At 46.8% G+C, this 18,736-nt stretch overlaps 1 protein-coding gene across 1 annotated transcript; it reads right to left on the bottom strand.

Annotated features, from left to right (window-relative positions):
- Positions 1-8,632: 8,632 nt before the first annotated feature.
- LOC121879552 (proline-rich receptor-like protein kinase PERK9) lies at positions 8,633-13,377 on the bottom strand. The gene is made up of 2 exons (XM_042386204.1): positions 13,314-13,377; positions 8,633-9,192 (listed from the first exon to the last, which is right to left on the bottom strand). The coding sequence occupies exons 1-2, from the start codon at positions 13,375-13,377 to the stop codon at positions 8,633-8,635; spliced, it is 624 nt and encodes a 207-aa protein (XP_042242138.1).
- Positions 13,378-18,736: the final 5,359 nt, after the last annotated feature.

The following is an 18,736-nucleotide window of genomic DNA, read 5'->3' on the forward strand; positions in this document are numbered from 1 at the left end:
TGAAGGGGGAAATCATTCTTAACACGCAATTAAAAACAGAGATTCATCTAATTATTTTCCCCCCGAGCAAAACAAGACTCAAAACACCTCTATTAACCTTTAGTCATAGAGGTGAAAATCCCATCTCCTTCGTCTTGTGTTGTTATTGGGGAAGGGGTGAGAGGGGGAGGTGAGGAGGAGTGAGGAAGAGGAGGTGAGGAAAAAGTGAGGGGGGAAGAGATGCGGGAGGAGGGGGAGGGAGGAATTCAATCTGGTATATACATATTAAGGGCCTCAATAAACACCATATCAATAGTAAAATTAATCCTATGGTTGGTTGATGATGACAAGGTAGGAGTTGTTAGTGGCCTCAGGTGTGACGTGGGGAACAGGTGACTATAAAGGTGTATCATGTTAATAAAGAGTTAAAGTCATTATTATTATTACTATATTATTATTATTATTATTATTATTATTATTATTATTATTTTTATTATTATTATTATTATTATTATTATTATTATTATTATTATTGTTATTATTATTATTATTATTATTATTATTATTATTGTCATTTTTATTATTATTATTGTTATTGTTATTATTATTCAAAGGTGTTTTCATTCCGTATAATATTAATATTCTAGTTACTACAGGTAAGTTAATGAGAGAGGCTGTGTTAGGTGGATTAATTAGCTCTGATGGGGAGAAGATAAATTAATAGAGTCAAGAAATGTATCAACAGATAGTACTAATTATATAGAAATTAACAGAATACATAAATTAAATGGACAGATTAAATAGATAGACAGGTTAAATAGACAGATTAAATAGACAGATTAAATAGACAGATTAAATAGACAGATTAAATAGACAGATTAAATAGATAGATTAAATAGATAGACAGGTTAAATAGACAGATTAAATAGACAGATTAAATAGACAGATTAAATAGACAGATTAAATAGACAGATTAAATAGATAGACAGGTTAAATAGGTAGATATATTAATTAGACAGGTAAATTACTTATTAGAATGTACACCAGGTGAGGTTCCCGGCCTCGCCCAGGTGGAGAGACAGGAGATAGTGACCAACCAGCCCCTGGAGGTCACCCGCACCTCCCTACCAAATATTAGGGTTCTATTGTGAAAACTGGAATTGCATAACGGACGGACCTTGGACAGGCAGACAGACGAACACACACACACACACACACACACACACACACACACAGATTGATAAACCAAGCAAAATAAATCTAAAAAAAAGCAAGATTTATTACAAAAAAAAGATTAATCACATACATAAACAAACACACAGACAAGAACACAGGCCTCCCCCTCCCTCCCCTCATCCCCTCCCTCCCCCCAGGTGAATATTAATAGACATTATAGCTTCAAATAAACTGACAATTTCGGCAGTTTAATTACATATTAAGAAACCTCCAAAGCTCTATAATTACATGTATCCTTTGAGATACATAGCCCAGTCGGTGGTACCGTAATAACAGAGAGAGAGAGAGGTGTAACAGTAAAGATGGTGGTTGTAATTACTGGTAGACATGCAATAGTGGTGGGGAATGAGTGGTAGTGGTGGTTGGTGATGGTGATTAGAGTGGAGATTGGTGGTGATTGGTGGTGATGGTGGCAGTGGTGTTGACCTGAAGGTGGCGATAGCAGGCGGCCCGTTTAGACTTGTTATTAATTATGACATAACGAAAACAGCCTGACTAACTGCATTGGGCTTTACCCAGGTATATTCAGCAGGGGGATCATTAGTGCTCACCTGGGTAGCTAACAGGTAGGAGGGGGGTGATGGTGGGGGGAGAGGGGGTGATGGTGGGGGAGAGGAGGGTGATGGTGGGGAGAGGAGGGGTGATGGTGGGATGGTGGGGGTGATGAAAATCAAGGGAATTTCGTGGCAGGTGCAGGAAAGAAGGGAGTGAGGTGGAAGGCGTTGGGAAGTGAGAGGAAAGAAGTCATTAACTGACAGGTAAGGGGGGGAGGAAAGGGGAAGGATAATTTGTTTCTCCGAATAAATGATAATAATTTTATTCTCGTGTGTGTGTGTGTGTGTGTGTGTGTGTGTGTGTGTATCAGTGTGAGTGTGTGTGTCTAGCATTAAAATATTAAATAAATCAACTATTTTTTTACAATGGTCATTTCTCTATGTATTAACGTCCAATAAATCACCTACGTTATTTTACCTGAGGTGATATAAATAACTTTTATTTCTTTTATATCAAAAACAACAAACACATTGCTAGCGTGTTGTGTAATTGGCGTAAACAGATGAAGTGTTTCCATAGGTACTAATTCTGTACTTGTAACACACACACACACACACACACACACACACTGAATAATAATAATAATAATAATAATAATAATAATAATAATAATACCACCACCATAAACAATAATATTAACTACTCACATTGTAAGGTCAGGTCAGGTCAGGTCAGGTCAGGTCAGGTCAGGTCAGGTCCCCCAACAGGAGCCTTTGATGTCCTTTGTCAGTATTACACCTGATATTACCTGATGATCTTAGGTTAATTAATATTTTTATGTCTCGTCATATTTTTGGTGGGGGAGGAGGAGAGGGGGTAGGAGGGGAAAGCAGGAAGAAGAGGAGGCAGGAAGAAGAAGAGGAGGAGAGGGAGAGGAAGGAGGACATAGGAAAAAATACGTAATGATGAAATTTCACTAAAATGTCTTCCATCTTCATATTGTTTCATTTCACAGTATATTTTCTCTTTATTCTTCGTTCACTTTAGACCAGAGATAGTGTGTGTGTGTGTGTGTGTGTGTGTGTGTGTGTGTGTGTGTGTGTGTGTGTGTGTGTGTGTGTGTGTGTGTGTTTCTCTCGTTCAGGTGTAGGTTTTCCAATTTTTTTTCTCTTTTTTAGTAAATATTTTCCGGGTTGAGAGAGACAGAGACAGAGAGAGAAATCTCTTCGCCAGGTAGGTTAAAAGTCATTTTGTAGCTGTCTTGTCGCAATGTGTCTGTCATTACGAGCATGTCATCTGTCTATCTGTCATGTTTGTCTGTCTACAAGAATCATGTCTTATGTCTGTATCTGTCAATTAAGAGCATGTCGTGTGTCTGTCATGTAACACCTACCCTGTCTGTCTGTCTGTCTGTCTGTCTGTCTGTCTCCTCTAGCTGAAAAACTATCCTCTTTGATATGATAAACGTTCTCATCTCCCCTACAAACTCCAAACGTTCTCACATTCACTGACCTCCAAGACGTTCTCTCTCTCTCTCTCTCTCTCCAAACGGTAAATGTTATCTGTCTCTACCTCCAAGACCTGCAAAACAGACCTCCAAAACGTTGCTTCTCCTGCCTCCAAAAGACCCCTTGCAAAACGTTAGCTCCTCTCTACCTCCCAAAAAACGTTAACCTCTCCCTACCTCAACGTTAACTTCTCCCTACCTCCAAACGTTAACCTCTCCTACACTCCAAAACGTTAACTTCTCCTCCAAAACGTGCCTCTCCTACCTCCCAAAACGTTAACCTCCCTACCTCCAAAAACATTCTTCTCCTACCTCCCAAAGCAACACTCCTACCTCCAAAACGTTAACCTCTCCTACCTCCAAAACGTTAACCTCTCCTACCTCCAAAACGTTTCTCCCTCACTCTCCAGCCTGTCACTCTAACCTCCAAATCCTCCAATCTTATCCATCAACTAAAATGACGTTCCTAATCCCTTCACAAACTCCTTCACTGGATCCAATCTTGTTATCCAATCACTTGTCTGGGCCGTGGTTCTTGTCCAATCATTTCCGTGGGGTACAGTCACTTTAGCTAATCATCTTCGAATCCTCTATGTATACCGAATCAGCTCACCCAATCTCCACTGTAGGCCGAATCAGCTGGCCGAATCACCTCCGCGGGGCCGAATCAGCTGGCCGAATCACCTCCGCGGGGCCGAATCAGCTGGCCGAATCACCTCCGCGGGGCCGAATCAGCTGGCCGAATCACCTCCGCGGGGCCGAATCAGCTGGCCGAATCACCTCCACGGGGCCGAATCATCTTCCCAATCCACCACTCAGCTCACGGGCCGAAGTAATTACCCAATACAGTAGAGTAAGTTAAGATGAGCTGTTGGCTAATTTCTTCCTCCTCCTTCTTCTTCCCTCTTCCTTCTTCTTTCTCCTCTTCCCCTCCTTCTTCTTCCTTCTTCTTCCCTCTTCCTTCTTCTTCCCCCTTCCTTCTTCTTCCTCCTTCTATCTTCTTCATTCTTCTTTATTCTTCCTCTATCCTTCCTTTCTCCTCTCCTTCCTTCCCTTGCTCTTTCTTTCTTCCTCCTGATTCCAACTAACCCTATCCTTCTTTTTCTCCCTCTCTCTCCCTCTCTCTCCTCCCTTCTCCCTCTCTCTCCCTCTCTCTCCCTCACACCTTCCTCCCTCTCTCTCCCTCTCTCTCCCTCTCCTCCCTTCTCCCTCTCCTCCTCACGGCGGCTGGTTGGGATAATAGACGATCATGGCTTAACCCCCAGAGAGCTACATGGTCGAACCTCCCCTGACAGACCCCAGAGATTATCAGCCTTAAGGGGAACGAGTGACTGGGGGTCCTTAGGTTCGCTCACGGACCCCAGGGGGACCACATAACCCCTCCGAGACAGAAGGGCTTAAGAGACAAACACTCGAAAGGTTTAAACCACAAGAAAAATGGTTAGTTTACCTGAGAGGGGGGGTAGGGGTGAAGAGAGAGGGGATAGAGAGGGGATGGTGAGAGGGGGATGGTGAGAGGGACACTACAGCTGGATAGGGACACGGAAATAGTATCCATATATCCGGTTCTAAGTCCGTCATGCGTCAGTCCCTTCGTATGTCCGTCCGTTTATTGTGAGTCCATCCGTTTACTGAGTCCATCCGTTTACTGAGTCCGTCCGTTTATTGTGAGTCCGTGCAATACTTATAACAAACACAAGTGGACTTCGTAACCTGTAACAATTATACTGTAACCTGTAACATTTATACTGTAACCTGTAACATTTATACTGTAACCTGTAACATTTATACTGTAACCTGTAACATTTATACTGTAACCTGTAACATTTATACTGTAACCTGTAACATTTATACTGTAACCTGTAACATTTATACTGTAACCTGTAACATTTATACTGTAACCTGTAACAATTATACTGTAACCTGTAACATTTATACTGTAACCTGTAACATTTATACTGTAACCTGTAACATTTATACTGTAACCTGTAACATTTATACTGTAACCTGTAACATTTATACTGTAACCTGTAACATTTATACTGTAACCTGTAACATTTATACTGTAACCTGTAACATTTATACTGTAACCTGTAATATTTATACTGTAACCTGTAACATTTATACTGTAACCTGTAACATTTATACTGTAACCTGTAACATTTATACTGTAACCTGTAACATTTATACTGTAACCTGTAACATTTATACTGTAACCTGTAACATTTATACTGTAACCTGTAACAATTATACTGTAACCTGTAACATTTATACTGTAACCTGTAACATTTATACTGTAACCTGTAACATTTATACTGTAACCTGTAACATTTATACTGTAACCTGTAACATTTATACTGTAACCTCGCTGGCCTGTTCATGTAACGTCGGCCACTCAAGCTAACCCCAGGATTAGTGGGAACTGATCTGTAATCCAAGTGAGACGATTATTACCCAAGCTGTTGCCTCATCCCGACACATCCTGAAGTGTAGACGGGAAGACTGGTTAGGTTAGGTTAGTTTAGGTTAGGTTAGGTTAGGTTAGGTTAGGTTAGGTTAGCATGATTAATTTAAATACACAAGCTTGTAACTATTGTGTGTGTGTGTGAGTGTGTGTGCTTTAATCTCTCTCTCTCTCTCTCTCTCTCTCTCTCTCTCTCTCTCTCTCTCTCTCCCTCCCTCCCACCTCCCTCTCTCCTCCTCCCCTCTCTCCCTCTCTCCCTCATTAAAGACGATGATGAAGGCAAGGGGAAAAAACAATCTTCACAAACACACGCACAAAAAAAATATTCTTTTGAAGACGCAAAATATATCCAAGACGGCGGAAGGAAGACAGGAGGAAGGAGGAGAGGAGGAGGAGGAGAGGAAGAGGAGAGGAGGAGGAGGAGGAGAGGAGGAGGAGAAGTGGGAAGAAGAGAAAAACACACAATTTAATAACTCATTAAGTTTCTTCATAATGCTAAAAAAAAAGGTTAAGTTCCTCTCTCTCTCTCTCTCTCTCTCTCTCTCTCTCTCTCTCTCTCTCTCTCTCCCCTCTCTCTCTCTCTCTCAAGGTTCGTAAGTAAAAAAAAAAATCACATAAGAGGAGTTACAAATAACATTATTTATCCAGCTCCTCGAAAAGAACGTTATTTTATCCGGCACCTCACTCGAAGAACGTTATTTATCCGGCTCACTCGAAAGAACGTTATTTATCCGGCTCACTCGAAAGAACGTTATTTATCCGGCTCACTCGAAAGAACGTTATTTATCCGGCTCACTCGAAAGAACGTTATTTATCCGGCTCACTCGAAAGAACGTTATTTATCCGGCTCACTCGAAAGAACGTTATTTATCCGGCTCACTCGAAAGAACGTTAGTTATCCGGCTCATTGAAACCAAAATCTGACAACCCAAATGGCGTCTAAACTGCTCTGAAACTCGACCGCCCCCCCAAAAAAAATCTGTAAAAAAAATCAGGCCTCCAGATTTTAATGAACTGAAATCTGATTTTTCACGAGAGGGAAAAAATCCTCCCATATGTCTCTTCCCTCTTCTTTGTCACTAGAGGGGGGGGAGGGGAAGGGGAGGAGGTGAGGGAGGGGGGAGGGAGGAGGAGGTGAGGAGGGGGAAGGGAGGGAAGGGAGGGGAGAAGGAGGGAAGGGGAGGAGGGGAAGAAAGAGGAGGGATGGGGAGGGGGTGAGAAGGGAGGGGGAGAGGAGGGGAGGGGAGAGAAGGAGGAGGGAGGGGATAGGACAAGGGAGTCTCTCCATGAAATGAAACAAATTACTTTTCTTTCTTCAACAGACGCAAAAACCAACAATATACCATTATGTAGGATCCGATACCTTGTTAAGAGGATCAGATTAAACAATTGAGGATCGGATGTCAAGTGAAATTAGCTATAAAGGGTTTGAACCTGTATACAACATTGACTTTATATTCCACAAACATATACCACCGTTATGTAGGATTGGGGGACACTCATAAGGGGATTAGATTAAGTTGTTGAGGTATTAAACAGGTTCAGATATCAAGGACTGTTTGATATAGAGGGTTTGATCCTGTTAAAACGGAAAACTTTGGAATTTATAACCAAAAACCGCAAGATAATCGCTCATTTAGGATTCTGAATGCTGTATAAAGGATTCGATTAAATTAGTGAGGGAATGAGTAGGATTTAACAAGAGTCGGATTTATAGAATTGGATCCTAAATAATTGTCGTATTTAGTTATTTATATCAATAGACGAAGAAAAACACATTCATCTAAGGGTTAAGTCTCTAAGAAAAGGATTAGATGAAATAAAAGAGAAATTAGTAGAATTCAACACAAAAAAAAAAAAGATTCTGATCCTAAAAAAATATAATTTAGTAATTTATTATATCGATTAAGATAAAAAAAACCAATACGATTCGAAACGCTTTAAAGGGAATCGAATCACGTGTGAGAAAATGAATAGAATCCAATACCACAAAAATAATCGATCATCCCCCAAAGTACGTCATAATCTGGTATTTATGACGAAAGAGTAAGACAAATACGACAATTTACGATTCGAAACGGTGTGAAGAGGATCGGATCAAATATACGAGGAAACAAGGAGCATTCGATTCCAGGCTGGCGGCGGTATAGAGGGTTTGATTCTGTGTCATTATCATATTTCTGGCCTTTGCCTTCTCGAGAGGAGGAGGAGGAAGGTCGTGTGGCATGATATATGGAGGTGAAGGAGAGAGAAGGAGGAGGAGGGAGAGAGAGGGGAGTTGGGGAGGAGGAAAGAGGGAGAAGGTGGGAAGAGGAAGACAGAACAGAAGGAGAGAGAAGTCGTCACCATCATAATGACCCGCCAGAGAGGTATAGCACCATCATCACCACCCGACACAGTAAACACGACCTTCCATAACACCTGAAGCTTCATCACCAGTCTGCAACAATAGATGGAGATGGACGGGGTGTGACTCTCTCTCTCTCTCTCTCTCCACCCAGCCAATGGAACAAGATAGAAGAGAGAACGAGTCAGTTAAAAAAAGAAGGTGATAGGGATGGAAGAGAACAGGGAGTCATTCAGCCAATCAGCGCCCACTTTGGCTCAATGGTGGTGTTGTTGGGTAGTTAAGGAGGTACAAAGAACCCTTAACTTACATGATACAGTGGAGGTGTCAACTGCCCTTTAAAAGACTAACTTAATATTTTTTTTTTTTATCATCTTTTCTATATCTGTATAAAGGGATGTGTGTGTGTGTGTGTGTGTGTGTGTGTGTGTGTGTGTGACGATGATGTTATATAAAGGCTCTCACCTTCTTCTTAATCAACTTCTTAACCCAATACCACAACCCCTCTTAGCTAGCAACCCCTAAACCAGGAACTCGGAGATAAGTGGATTAACACGGTGATAATGGCCCTACAGGGCCAGCACAAGTGCAATACGCAACAATATTAGATGAATACTGGTGTCCGTGTGGGGGCTCTGGGGTGCTCCGGAGGTCTGGTGGGGTCTGGAGGGTCTGGTGGGCTCTGGAGGGGTCTGGTGGGCTCTGGAGGGTCTGGTGGGCTCTCTGGAGGGGTCCTGGTGGGCTCTGTGGGGTCTGGAGGCTCTGGGGCTCTGGAGGTCTGGTGGGCTCTGGTGGGCTCTGGAGGGTCTGGAGGGCTCTGGGGTGCTCTGGAGGTCTGGTGGGCTCGGTGGGCTCTGGAGGGTCTGGAGGGCTCTGGGGTGCTCTGGAGTCTGGTGGGCTCTGGAGGGTCTGGTGGGCTCTGGAGGGTCTGGTGGGCTCTGGAGGGTCTGGTGGGCTCTGTGGGAGGTCTGGAGGGCTCTGGGGTGCTCTGGAGGGTCAAGTGGGCTCTGGAGGGTCTGGTGGAGTCTGGTGGGCTGGAGGGCTCTGGGGGCTCTGGAGGACTCTGGGAGACTCTGGAGGGCTCTGGAGGGATCTGAGGGGGGTCTGGAGAGGTCTGGAGGGCTCTGGAAGGGTCTGGAGGACCCTGGAGGACTCTGGAGGGGTCTGGGAGGGGGTGAAGTTGAACCAGTGATAAGAAACTGATCGATGCAGCTTTTTTCTAATACAACAATTTTCACAAGATATAAAACAGCAGCTGCAGTAGTTAAGTGAGAGTATGTGTAGTTAAGATGTTTCACCCTTTACAATTAATAATGTAGGTATTTGAAGGATTTGCATTTATGACCTCACTATGACCTATGACCTTACTGGGGTGAAAGGTTAATTCATGGGTCCATTGATATACCCAATAAGATCAGGTCACCCTTGATTGACCACCATTATGATGATCACACAATTACTAAGAGATTATCAGTTAATGTGTTATAATTTTAGACGAAACATAACTCACTCCTCTCCTGTCCTCTCTTCCTCTCCTCTTCCTCTCTCCTCTTCCTCTCCTCCCAGGTGACATCAACAGGTATGTCCTTCTACCAAAATCCAATTTACGAAAAAGTTTAATTCATCCACCCCCAGGTAACTTTTCTGATATGACGAGAGAGAGAGAGAGAGAGAGAGAGAGAGATAATCGTGGCTGTGACGAATGCAATTGATGTTGTAATTCCGCAGTGAATTAAAATTACATTACGAATTACATTACGAGCTGATGTAGTGAATTACCTTTCCGCTGACGATTATAAAGTGAGATTATTTGAGATTAATGGAAACGTGTGATTATATTCTGGAATCATCATTTGTATTTAGAAGTGAACAGGTGAATTGGATTTAAATTCTAATTAAGAGAGGGGGTTTACCTGCCTAAGGTGTGATAATGAACTTAAGTCTTTGTTATTTTTTAAGTATATGAGAGAGACATGAGACAGCTACATTAACACACTTCACGACAGCTAAACAAGTGTCAAGACATCCTCTGAGTCTGTCTGTCTGTCTGTCTCTCACTGTCTGTCTGTCTTGTCTGTCTGTCTGTCTCCTGTCTGTCTGTCCTCTGTCTGTCTGTCTCACTGTCTGTCTGTCTGTCTCCTGTCTCACTGTCTGTCTGTCTGTCTGTTTGTCTCACTGTCTTCTGTCTGTTTGTCTGTCTGTCTGTCTGTCTCTCTGTCTGTCTGTCTGTCTGTCTCTCTGTCTGTCTGTCTGTCTCATTGTCTGTCTTCTGTCTGTCTGTCTGTCTCTATCTGTTCTTTGTCCTGTCTGTCTGTCTGTCTGTCTGTCTCACTGTTCTGTCTGTCTTGTCTGTCTGTCTGTCTGTCTCTGTTTGTCTCTGTCTGTCTCTGTCTGTCTGTCTGTCTCACTGTCTGTCTGTCTGTCTGTCTGTCTGTCTGTTCTCTGTCTGTCTGTCTGTCTGTCTGTTTGTCTCCTGTCTGTCTGTTTGTCTGTCTCACTGTCTGTCTGCCTCTGTCTGTCTCACTGTCTGCCTGTCTCTCTGTCTCATTGTCTGTCTGTCTGTCTGTCTGTCTGTCTGTCTCACTGTCCTCTGTCTGTCTGTCTGTCTCTCTCTCTGTCTTCTGTCTCTCCTGTCTGTCTATCTCTGTCTGTCTGTCTGTCTGTCTCACTGTCTGTCTGTCTGTCTGTCTGTCTCACTGTCTGTCTGTCTGTCTGTCTGTCTCATTGTCTGTCTGTTTGTCTGTCTGTCTGTCTGTCTGTCTGTCATTGTCTGTCTGTTCTGTCTGTCTCACTGTCTGTCTTCTGTCTGTCTCACTGTCTCTGTCTGTCTGTCTGTCTCATTCTGTCTGTCTGTCTTTTCTCTGTCTCTTCTGTCTGTTTCTCTTCTGTCTGTCTGTCTGTCTCTGTCTGTCTCCTGTCTGTCTGTCTCTCCTTACACACCTCCTGGACCTTCACTTTGCAGTAATCTGAAAATTTCTTGCGGGATCATAATTATGTCCATCCCTGACCAGACTCTACACACTAACCCACAACCAACGACCCTGGCCACCTAACCCATGACCAACGCGACCCTGGCCACACCTAACCCATGACCAACAGCCCTGGCCACCTAACCCATGACCAACGCGACCCTTGCACACCTAACCCATGACCAGCACTGACCCTACACCTAACCACCATGACCACGGCCTGGCACTAACTGCAAGGCCTGGCCACACCTAACCCATGACCAACGCGACCTACCCACACCTAACCCATGACACGGACCCTACCCACTAACCCATGACCAACGCGACCCCTTGGCACAACACTCTACCCCTAACCTGACCAACACGACCCTGGCCCACACCTAACCCAGCCAACGCGACCCTGCAACTAACCCATGTGACTCACACAACCATGCTGCGACTCTACACACTAACCCATGACCAAGCCTTACCCACACTAACCCATGGCGACTCTACCCACACACCTAACCCATGACGCGACCCTATACATGACCAACGACCCTACCCACACCTAACCCATAGCATGACCAGCCAAACAACAAGCAACTAAGCACAAACACACGTAAACAGATAAAACAAACAAATTGATGCACACACACACACACACACACCAGAAACAAACACATCAACTACTACACTACATACATACATACATACATACATACATACACAATATATATCCTAAAGACTTTATTCCCTCTTGTAAGGAATAAACTCAGGGCGTAAAATATAAGTGATGAAATATTTCTTCTTGACGCTGAGAGAAATAGATACTATAAAAGGATCTTAGGAGAGCGCTGGGAGGTGAGAACTGTAAGGAGCGCTGAGGAGGCTAGGGCTGAGGCTGGAAGCTGAGAGGGCTAGAAGCGAGGTGCTAGGAGCTGAGAGGCTAGAAGCTGAGAGGGCTAGAAGCTGAGAGGCTAAACTGAGGTGGGAGCTGGGGCTGAAGCTGAGAGGGCTAGAAGCTGGGGCTGGCTGAGGTGCTAGGAGCTGAGGCTAGGAGCTGAGAGGGCTAGGATTTGAGGTGCTCGGGCTGAGGTGCTCGGGGAAGGGCTAGGAGCTGAGAGGGCTGGGGCAGAGTGCTCGGAGCTGAGGTGCTAGGGGCTGAGAGTGCTAGGAGCTGAGAGTGCTAGGGCTGAGGTGCTCAGGAGCTGGGAGGTGCTAGGAGCTGAGAGTGCTAGGAGCTGAGAGGGCTAGGAACTGAGAGGGCTGGGGCTGAGAGTGCTAGGAGCAGGTCTCTCGTGTGATAAACTACTCGTGATAATTAAACAAGTCGCTGTCACAAGTTTTTATTCCTCTTGACGAGTGAGGCTGTGAAGACTGACAGACAGGTAGAGACAGATGAGACAGACAGACAGATACAGACAGGTAGAGACAGATTGACAGACAGACAGACGAACAGAAGTGAGAGGCCAACTCAAACCTCCAGCTCATCTCTCCCTCAAAACCTCCATAAAACACAAAGACGTTCCCAAACTGGTGGTAAACAGCCCTCAGCCCTCAGCCCTCTGTCAACAACAATGGCCGGGGGAGGGGGAGGGGGAGGGTTTGGTGTGAGCTGAGATGGGAGAGGGTTGGGGGAGGAAAGAAGTGGGGAGGGAGAGAGGAAGAGGGAGGTGAGGGGGAAGAGGAGAAGGGTTAAGAAGAGAGGAAGTAGCAGGAAGTAAAGGAGGGGGAGGAGGAGGAGGCTCGAGTGTGAGCCAGGTCGACGAGGTAGAAAGGTCGAGTCTCACGCCTGAGTGATACTCCAGCGAAAGAGAGACCGAGTAATGAAGGATCTTATCTCTGTCTGTCTGTCTGTCTGTCTGTCTGTCTGTCTGTCTTTTCCCTTACAGGTCTGTCTGTCTGGCTCTCTCTCTATCCTTGACGCTTCTCTCTCTTCTCCTCTTCTTCTCTCTCTCTCTCTCTCTCTCTCTCTCTCTCTTTCTCTCTCTCTCGAATCACCTTTCTCTTTCTCTCCTCTAGGGACCCCACTCCTACCCTCTCCACCTCCGTCACCTCTCACCCTCTCCCCTCACCCTCTCACCCCTCCCCTCTCACCCCACTCTCCCCACCCCTCTCCCCCTCACCTCTACCCCACCCTCCCTCCCTCTCACCCCCTCTCCCTCACCCTCTCACCTCTCCTCACCCTCTCACCTCCGTCACCCTCTCACACTCTCCCTCCCTCTCACCCCCTCTCCCCACCTCTCACCCCTCCCTCTCACCCCTCGTACCCTCTCACCCCACTCTCCCCACCCTCTCTCAAAACTCTCCTTGTCTCCCGTCACAACAACTCACGGTGATCAGCCTCCACATCCCAGCAGATCTCTCGACCCCAAGTGATTCGAATGTTTGCCCCCATCTCGAGTCTCGTTGTTTTGATGTGTTGATTCTGTTGTCTCATTCTGCTGTTTTTGATTCAGTTGTTTGATCTGTTGTTTTGATTCTGTTGTTTTGATTCTGTTGTCTTGATTCAGTTGTCTTGATTCAGTTGTTTCGATTCAATTGTTTCGAACCCTAGACCCTAAACGACCCATACTTGTTGAAATAAAACAAACAAAAAATACTCTATTGACTCACACGTTTTGAACCACCGTTTCGGATCTGCTTCACACAGTGTCGACTTGAACTGCTTCGAACCAAAACTGTCGCCACTTTGTCTCAGTCGCCCACTTGAACCTCCCAGTGTCTGACGTCTGCTATTCTTGGCTCACTGTTTCGAACCCCCTCCTCAACTGTTTCAATGAACCAGTTGATGAAAACCTTTATGTAAACGACAAGAAAAGCAGAGAACAAAAGAGAGAGATATGATGTGAGGAGAGAGAGAGAGAGGATAGTGATAATGATGATAATAATAACAAAACAATCACAACAACAACAATCACAACAACAACAATCACAACAACAACAACAACAACAACAACAACAACAACCACCACAACAACAACAACAACAACAACATCGGGTGGCTTTTGTAAGTAAGGACTCATGAAACATCAAAGGCGAAATTAGACATCAAATTATATCTCTGTTGAGAAGGAAGGAGAAGGAATAGGAGGAGGAAGGGAGGAGAATAGGGGGAGGAGGAGGAGGAGGGTAGTAGAGGAGGAGGAGAATAGGATGAGGAGGAAGATAATAGGAGGGAGGAGGAGAGGAAGAAATGGGGAGGAGGAGGAGAAATGACCTCGTCAGGTTCATACTTTATTCTTATCTGTGTGAGGCAAAATATCAGGAGCAGAAAGTTGGCAGTGTGTGGGGGCTGTGTGTGGGGGCTGTGTGTGGGGGCTGTGTGGGGGGGCTGTGGGGGGGCTGTGGGGGGGTTGTGTGGGGTGGGGGTGGTGGGGGGTGTGGGGGGCTGTGTGGGGGGCTGGGGGAGGCTGTGGGGGGCTGTGGGGTTGTGTGTGGGGGGGGGCTGGGGAAGGGTTGTGTGGGGCTGTGTGTCGGGGGGCTGTGTGGGGGTGTGGGGGGCTGTGGTGGGGGGCTGTGTGGGGGGCTGTGTGGGGGCTGTGTGTGGGGGCTGTGTGGGGGGCTGTGTGTGGGGGCTGTGGGGAGGGCTGTGTGTGTGTGTGTATAAAATTCAGTGTCTTGACATTTAAGCACCTGAACTTAAGACACACACCTTTCAATTATCATCTCTCTCTTTTTTTCTCCATCCGTCATTCTGTTATCTCCCTCTCGGTTCCTACATTCTTTCTCGACGTTATCTTCTTATTCCTCTCCCACATTCCTCAAGTTTATTTATCCTTCTCTCTCTCTGTCTCCCCTCTTCCATTTTCCTTGTTTTCTTCTTCCCTCCCGTTTTCCCTCTCTTCTTCTCCTCTCTTCATTACCCACTTACTTTCTCCCTCCGTCCCTCTACGTTGCCCACTCACTCCCCTTCTCTCTCTCCCTCTATTCATCTTGAGCGCCCACTCACTCACACCATCTTCACCACTCAATCACTCACTCTCTTTATCCTCCCCACTCGCTCACTCAGTTTCCTTCCAATCCTTCCCTCTCTCTTCACATACTCCTCCTCTCTCTTTCCCCACCGCCCTCCTCCTTCCCCTCTCTTCCCACCACTTACCACTCCTTCCTCTCTTTCTGCCCTCCTCCTTCCCTCTCTTTCCCGCCCTCCTCCTTCCTCCTCTTTCATCACCTACCACTCTCCTCTTTCCCCACCGCCCTCCTCCTTCCCTCTCTTTCCCCACCGCCCACTCTTCCCTTCTCAACACCCACTTCACTTCCCTCTCTTCCCCACCGCCCACTCACTCTTCCTCTTCTTTCCCCACCGCCCACTCACCCTTCCCTCTTCTTCCCCACTGCCCACTCACTCCTTCCCTCTTCACCACCTACCACTCTCCCTCTTTCCACCGCCCACTCACTCCCTTCCCTCTTTTCATCGCCCACCACTCTCCTCTCTTCTCCAACACTCCACTCACCCTTCCTCTTTCTCATCGCCCACTCACCCTCCCTCTCTTTTCATCGCCCACTTTTCTCGTAACTCTGTCAAACCAATTTCTCTCCCATTTTCTGTGCCTCCCAACAAGAAAAACGGGAGCGTAATTCTTCTTTCATGGGGAGACTAAACTGGTCTTGAATTAGATGACAAATGTGGAGTATTTTTCCTCTGCCCTCGAGACCACAGTGAGTGACTCTCTCTCTTCTCTCTCTCTCTCTCTCTCTCTCTCTCTCTCTTTCCTTGATTTATTCTTATCTTCCTATTGTTATTCGTGTGTCACAGGAGATGATCTTTCCTTATTCTGTATTGCTTTGTGGGATGAGAGGAAGAGGAGAGGAAGAGAAGACGGAAGGGAGGTGGAGGGGAGAGGAGAGGTGAAGAGAGGGAAGATGTTAGGTATGGAGAGGGAATAGTGAGGGGAGGGACAATGAGGGGAGGAATTGTGTGTTAGTGTGGGAGGGGAGGGGGAGGGAGAGAGGGGGAGGGAGAGAGAGGGGAGGGAGAGAGAGGGGGGGGGAGGGGAGAGAGGGGGGAGGCATTACTGTTAATAATATACCTGTAATAAGTTCAACTCCTGCATTAACGCTGACTTGATCAACACAACACATCTCATAGCCAGACAATGGGAAGAGGCAGAGGTGGGGCAGGGGTAGGGCAGGGAGGGTGGCAGGGGTGGGCAGGGAGGGGTGGCAGGCAAGGCAGGAGCAGGTGGGCAGGGGAGGGAGGTGGGTAGGGGCAGGGGAGGGGAGGTGGCAGGCAGGGAGGAGGTGTGGCAGGGGCAGGGAGGAGGTGGGGGGGAGGAGGGGGTGTAGGGGCAGGGAGGAGTGTGTCAGGGGCAGGGAGGAGGTGGTAGGGGCAGGGAGGAGCGTGGCAGGAGGGAGAGCGTGGCGGGGTGTGGGAGGAGTGCAGGGGAAGGCAGGGAAGTGCAGGCAGGTGGCAGGGGCAAAGCAGGGGGGCAGGGTGTCAGGGCGCCAGGACAGTCTGCCTGGCTCAGGGTCCGGGTTTTATATGACGTCATAAAATTATTTTAATTGGGTGGCAAAGAGAGGTGTGGTCCCTTGGTGGCAATTGATAGGGGAGGGGAGGTGAGGGGATGGGGAGGGAGGAGGACTGGGGAGGGAGGTGAGGGACTGGAGAGGGAGAGGCTGGGAGGGGAGGTGGAGGACTGGGGAGGGAGGTGAGGACTGGGGAGGGAGGGTGGAGACTGGAGGAGGGAGGAGGACTGGGGAGGGGGAGGGCTGGGGAGGGAGGTGAGGGTTGGGAGGTGAGGTGAGGGCTGGGGAGGTGAGGCTGGGGGGAGGTGAGGGCTGGGGAGGTGAGGGCTGGGAGGGAAGGAGGGGCTGGGAGGTGGAGGACTGGGGAGGGAAGTGAGGACTGGGAGAGGAGGTGAGGACTGGGGAGGGGAGGAGGACTGGGGAGGGGAGGTGAGGACTGGGGAGGGGAGGTGAGGACTGGGGAGGTGAGGGCTGGGAGATGTGAGGTTGTGGGAGTGATAAGAGGAGAGGGGAGGTGAGGGTTGTGGAGGGGGTGAAGAGGAGATGGTGGGGTGAGAGTAGGGGAGAGGGCAGGAGGTAGGGATGAGAAAAGTGAGGAAAGGCGTAGAGAAGGGAGGGTAAGGGGGAAAGGAGGAAGAGGAGGGGAATAAAGGAGAAGAGAGGGAAGAGGAGAGGGAATGGGGGGAGAGGAATGAAACAGAAAACAGGAGAAAAATAAAAGATCCAATTTGGGTCATGTTGAATGTTTACATAACCAGTCATGTTTATTTATGAACATTTATGAAGAATGTTGACAGAAGCAAAAACATTCACCCCAGCAAACAAACGTCATTCACTCCTTTTCACTTGTCATTCATCCCGTGACAAGCAAACAAACAAACAAGCAAACAAACAGACAAACAAACAAACAGAAACAAACAAACAGAAACAAACAAACAGTGAGGAACGGGTGAATATATTAAGTAGTGATTAATAAATAAATAATAATGGATAAAATGAATGATCAGTGAAATATGAATAACGTGAGTGTATGATGGTGGTGGTGGTGGTGTGGTGGTGGTGGTGGTTGGGGGTGGTGGGGGTGGTGGTGGTGGTGGTGGTAGTGGTGGTTGGTGGTAGTGGTGGTGGTGGTGGTGGGTGGTGGTAGTGGTGTGGTAGGTGGTGGTGTAGTAGGCGGTTCTTCTTAGGTGGTCTCTCCTTCCGCCCACTCACTTTCGGATCTCTCCCATGACAAATCCCTCTCTCCTCCCCCTCTCAGGCAGTAAACAACCCCCTCCCCTTCCTGCTAGCATCTCTCATCTATCTCCCAAACTTTATTTCCCTGTCTCTTTTATGCCTCTCCATCTCTCCTCTTCTCTCTCTCTCTCTCTCTCTCTTATCTCTCTATCTTGGTCTTTGATATTACGAGACCAGGTGGAGCTCTGAGGACGTAATTACCTGTTGATACACTTTAATAGGGTGATTAGGGCCTTTATAGACAGACAGACAGAGACAGACAGACAGACAGACAGACAGACAGACAGACGACAGACAGACAGACAGACAGAGACAGACAGACAGACAGACCTCCCACATAGCCTAGGCACCAGATCCAACATAACTCTCATAGACTAGACTCCTCTCTCCTCCTCCTCCTCCAAGACCTCCCATAACCCGAGACAGGGAGGGGGAAGGAGGGGAGGAGGGGGGAGGGGAGCGGTGCTGGAATCTCAGGAACGATCATCACCTGTGAAGATGACGCTGAGAGGGTCTTACCAGGACACACACACACACACACACACACACACACACACACACACACGTACACACACACACACACACACACACACACACACACATTTATATAAAATCCTCGCTGTTCTTATGATTTCCTTTTAATATCTGTTTGCAACTCTCCAGCCATACAATAAACACACAAACACTCCATCAGACACATAACATCAACAAACTCAACCTTCCTTCTGAAACATCAACAAACATTATATTCCAAAACTAAAACCTTACCCTTCCACTAACCTAACCTAACCCAACCTAACCCAACCAACCAACCAAACCCAACCTAACCCAACCTAACCCAACCCAACCCAACCTACCCAACCTAACCCAACCCAACCCAACCCAACCCAACCTAACCTAAACTAACCCAAAATAAACAAAACTTCGCCAAAATTCATAAATACCAGAACTATAACTCTAAAAAGTATAAACTCCATAAGATCGACAAAAGCGCATCATAATCCCTTTACCCAAGAGGATCGGAACACAAGGCAATAGATTCCAAGACT

Source organism: Homarus americanus, unplaced genomic scaffold, assembly GCF_018991925.1.
Source record: "Homarus americanus isolate GMGI-L3 unplaced genomic scaffold, GMGI_Hamer_2.0 scaffold33040, whole genome shotgun sequence".
Taxonomy (NCBI): domain Eukaryota; kingdom Metazoa; phylum Arthropoda; class Malacostraca; order Decapoda; family Nephropidae; genus Homarus; species Homarus americanus.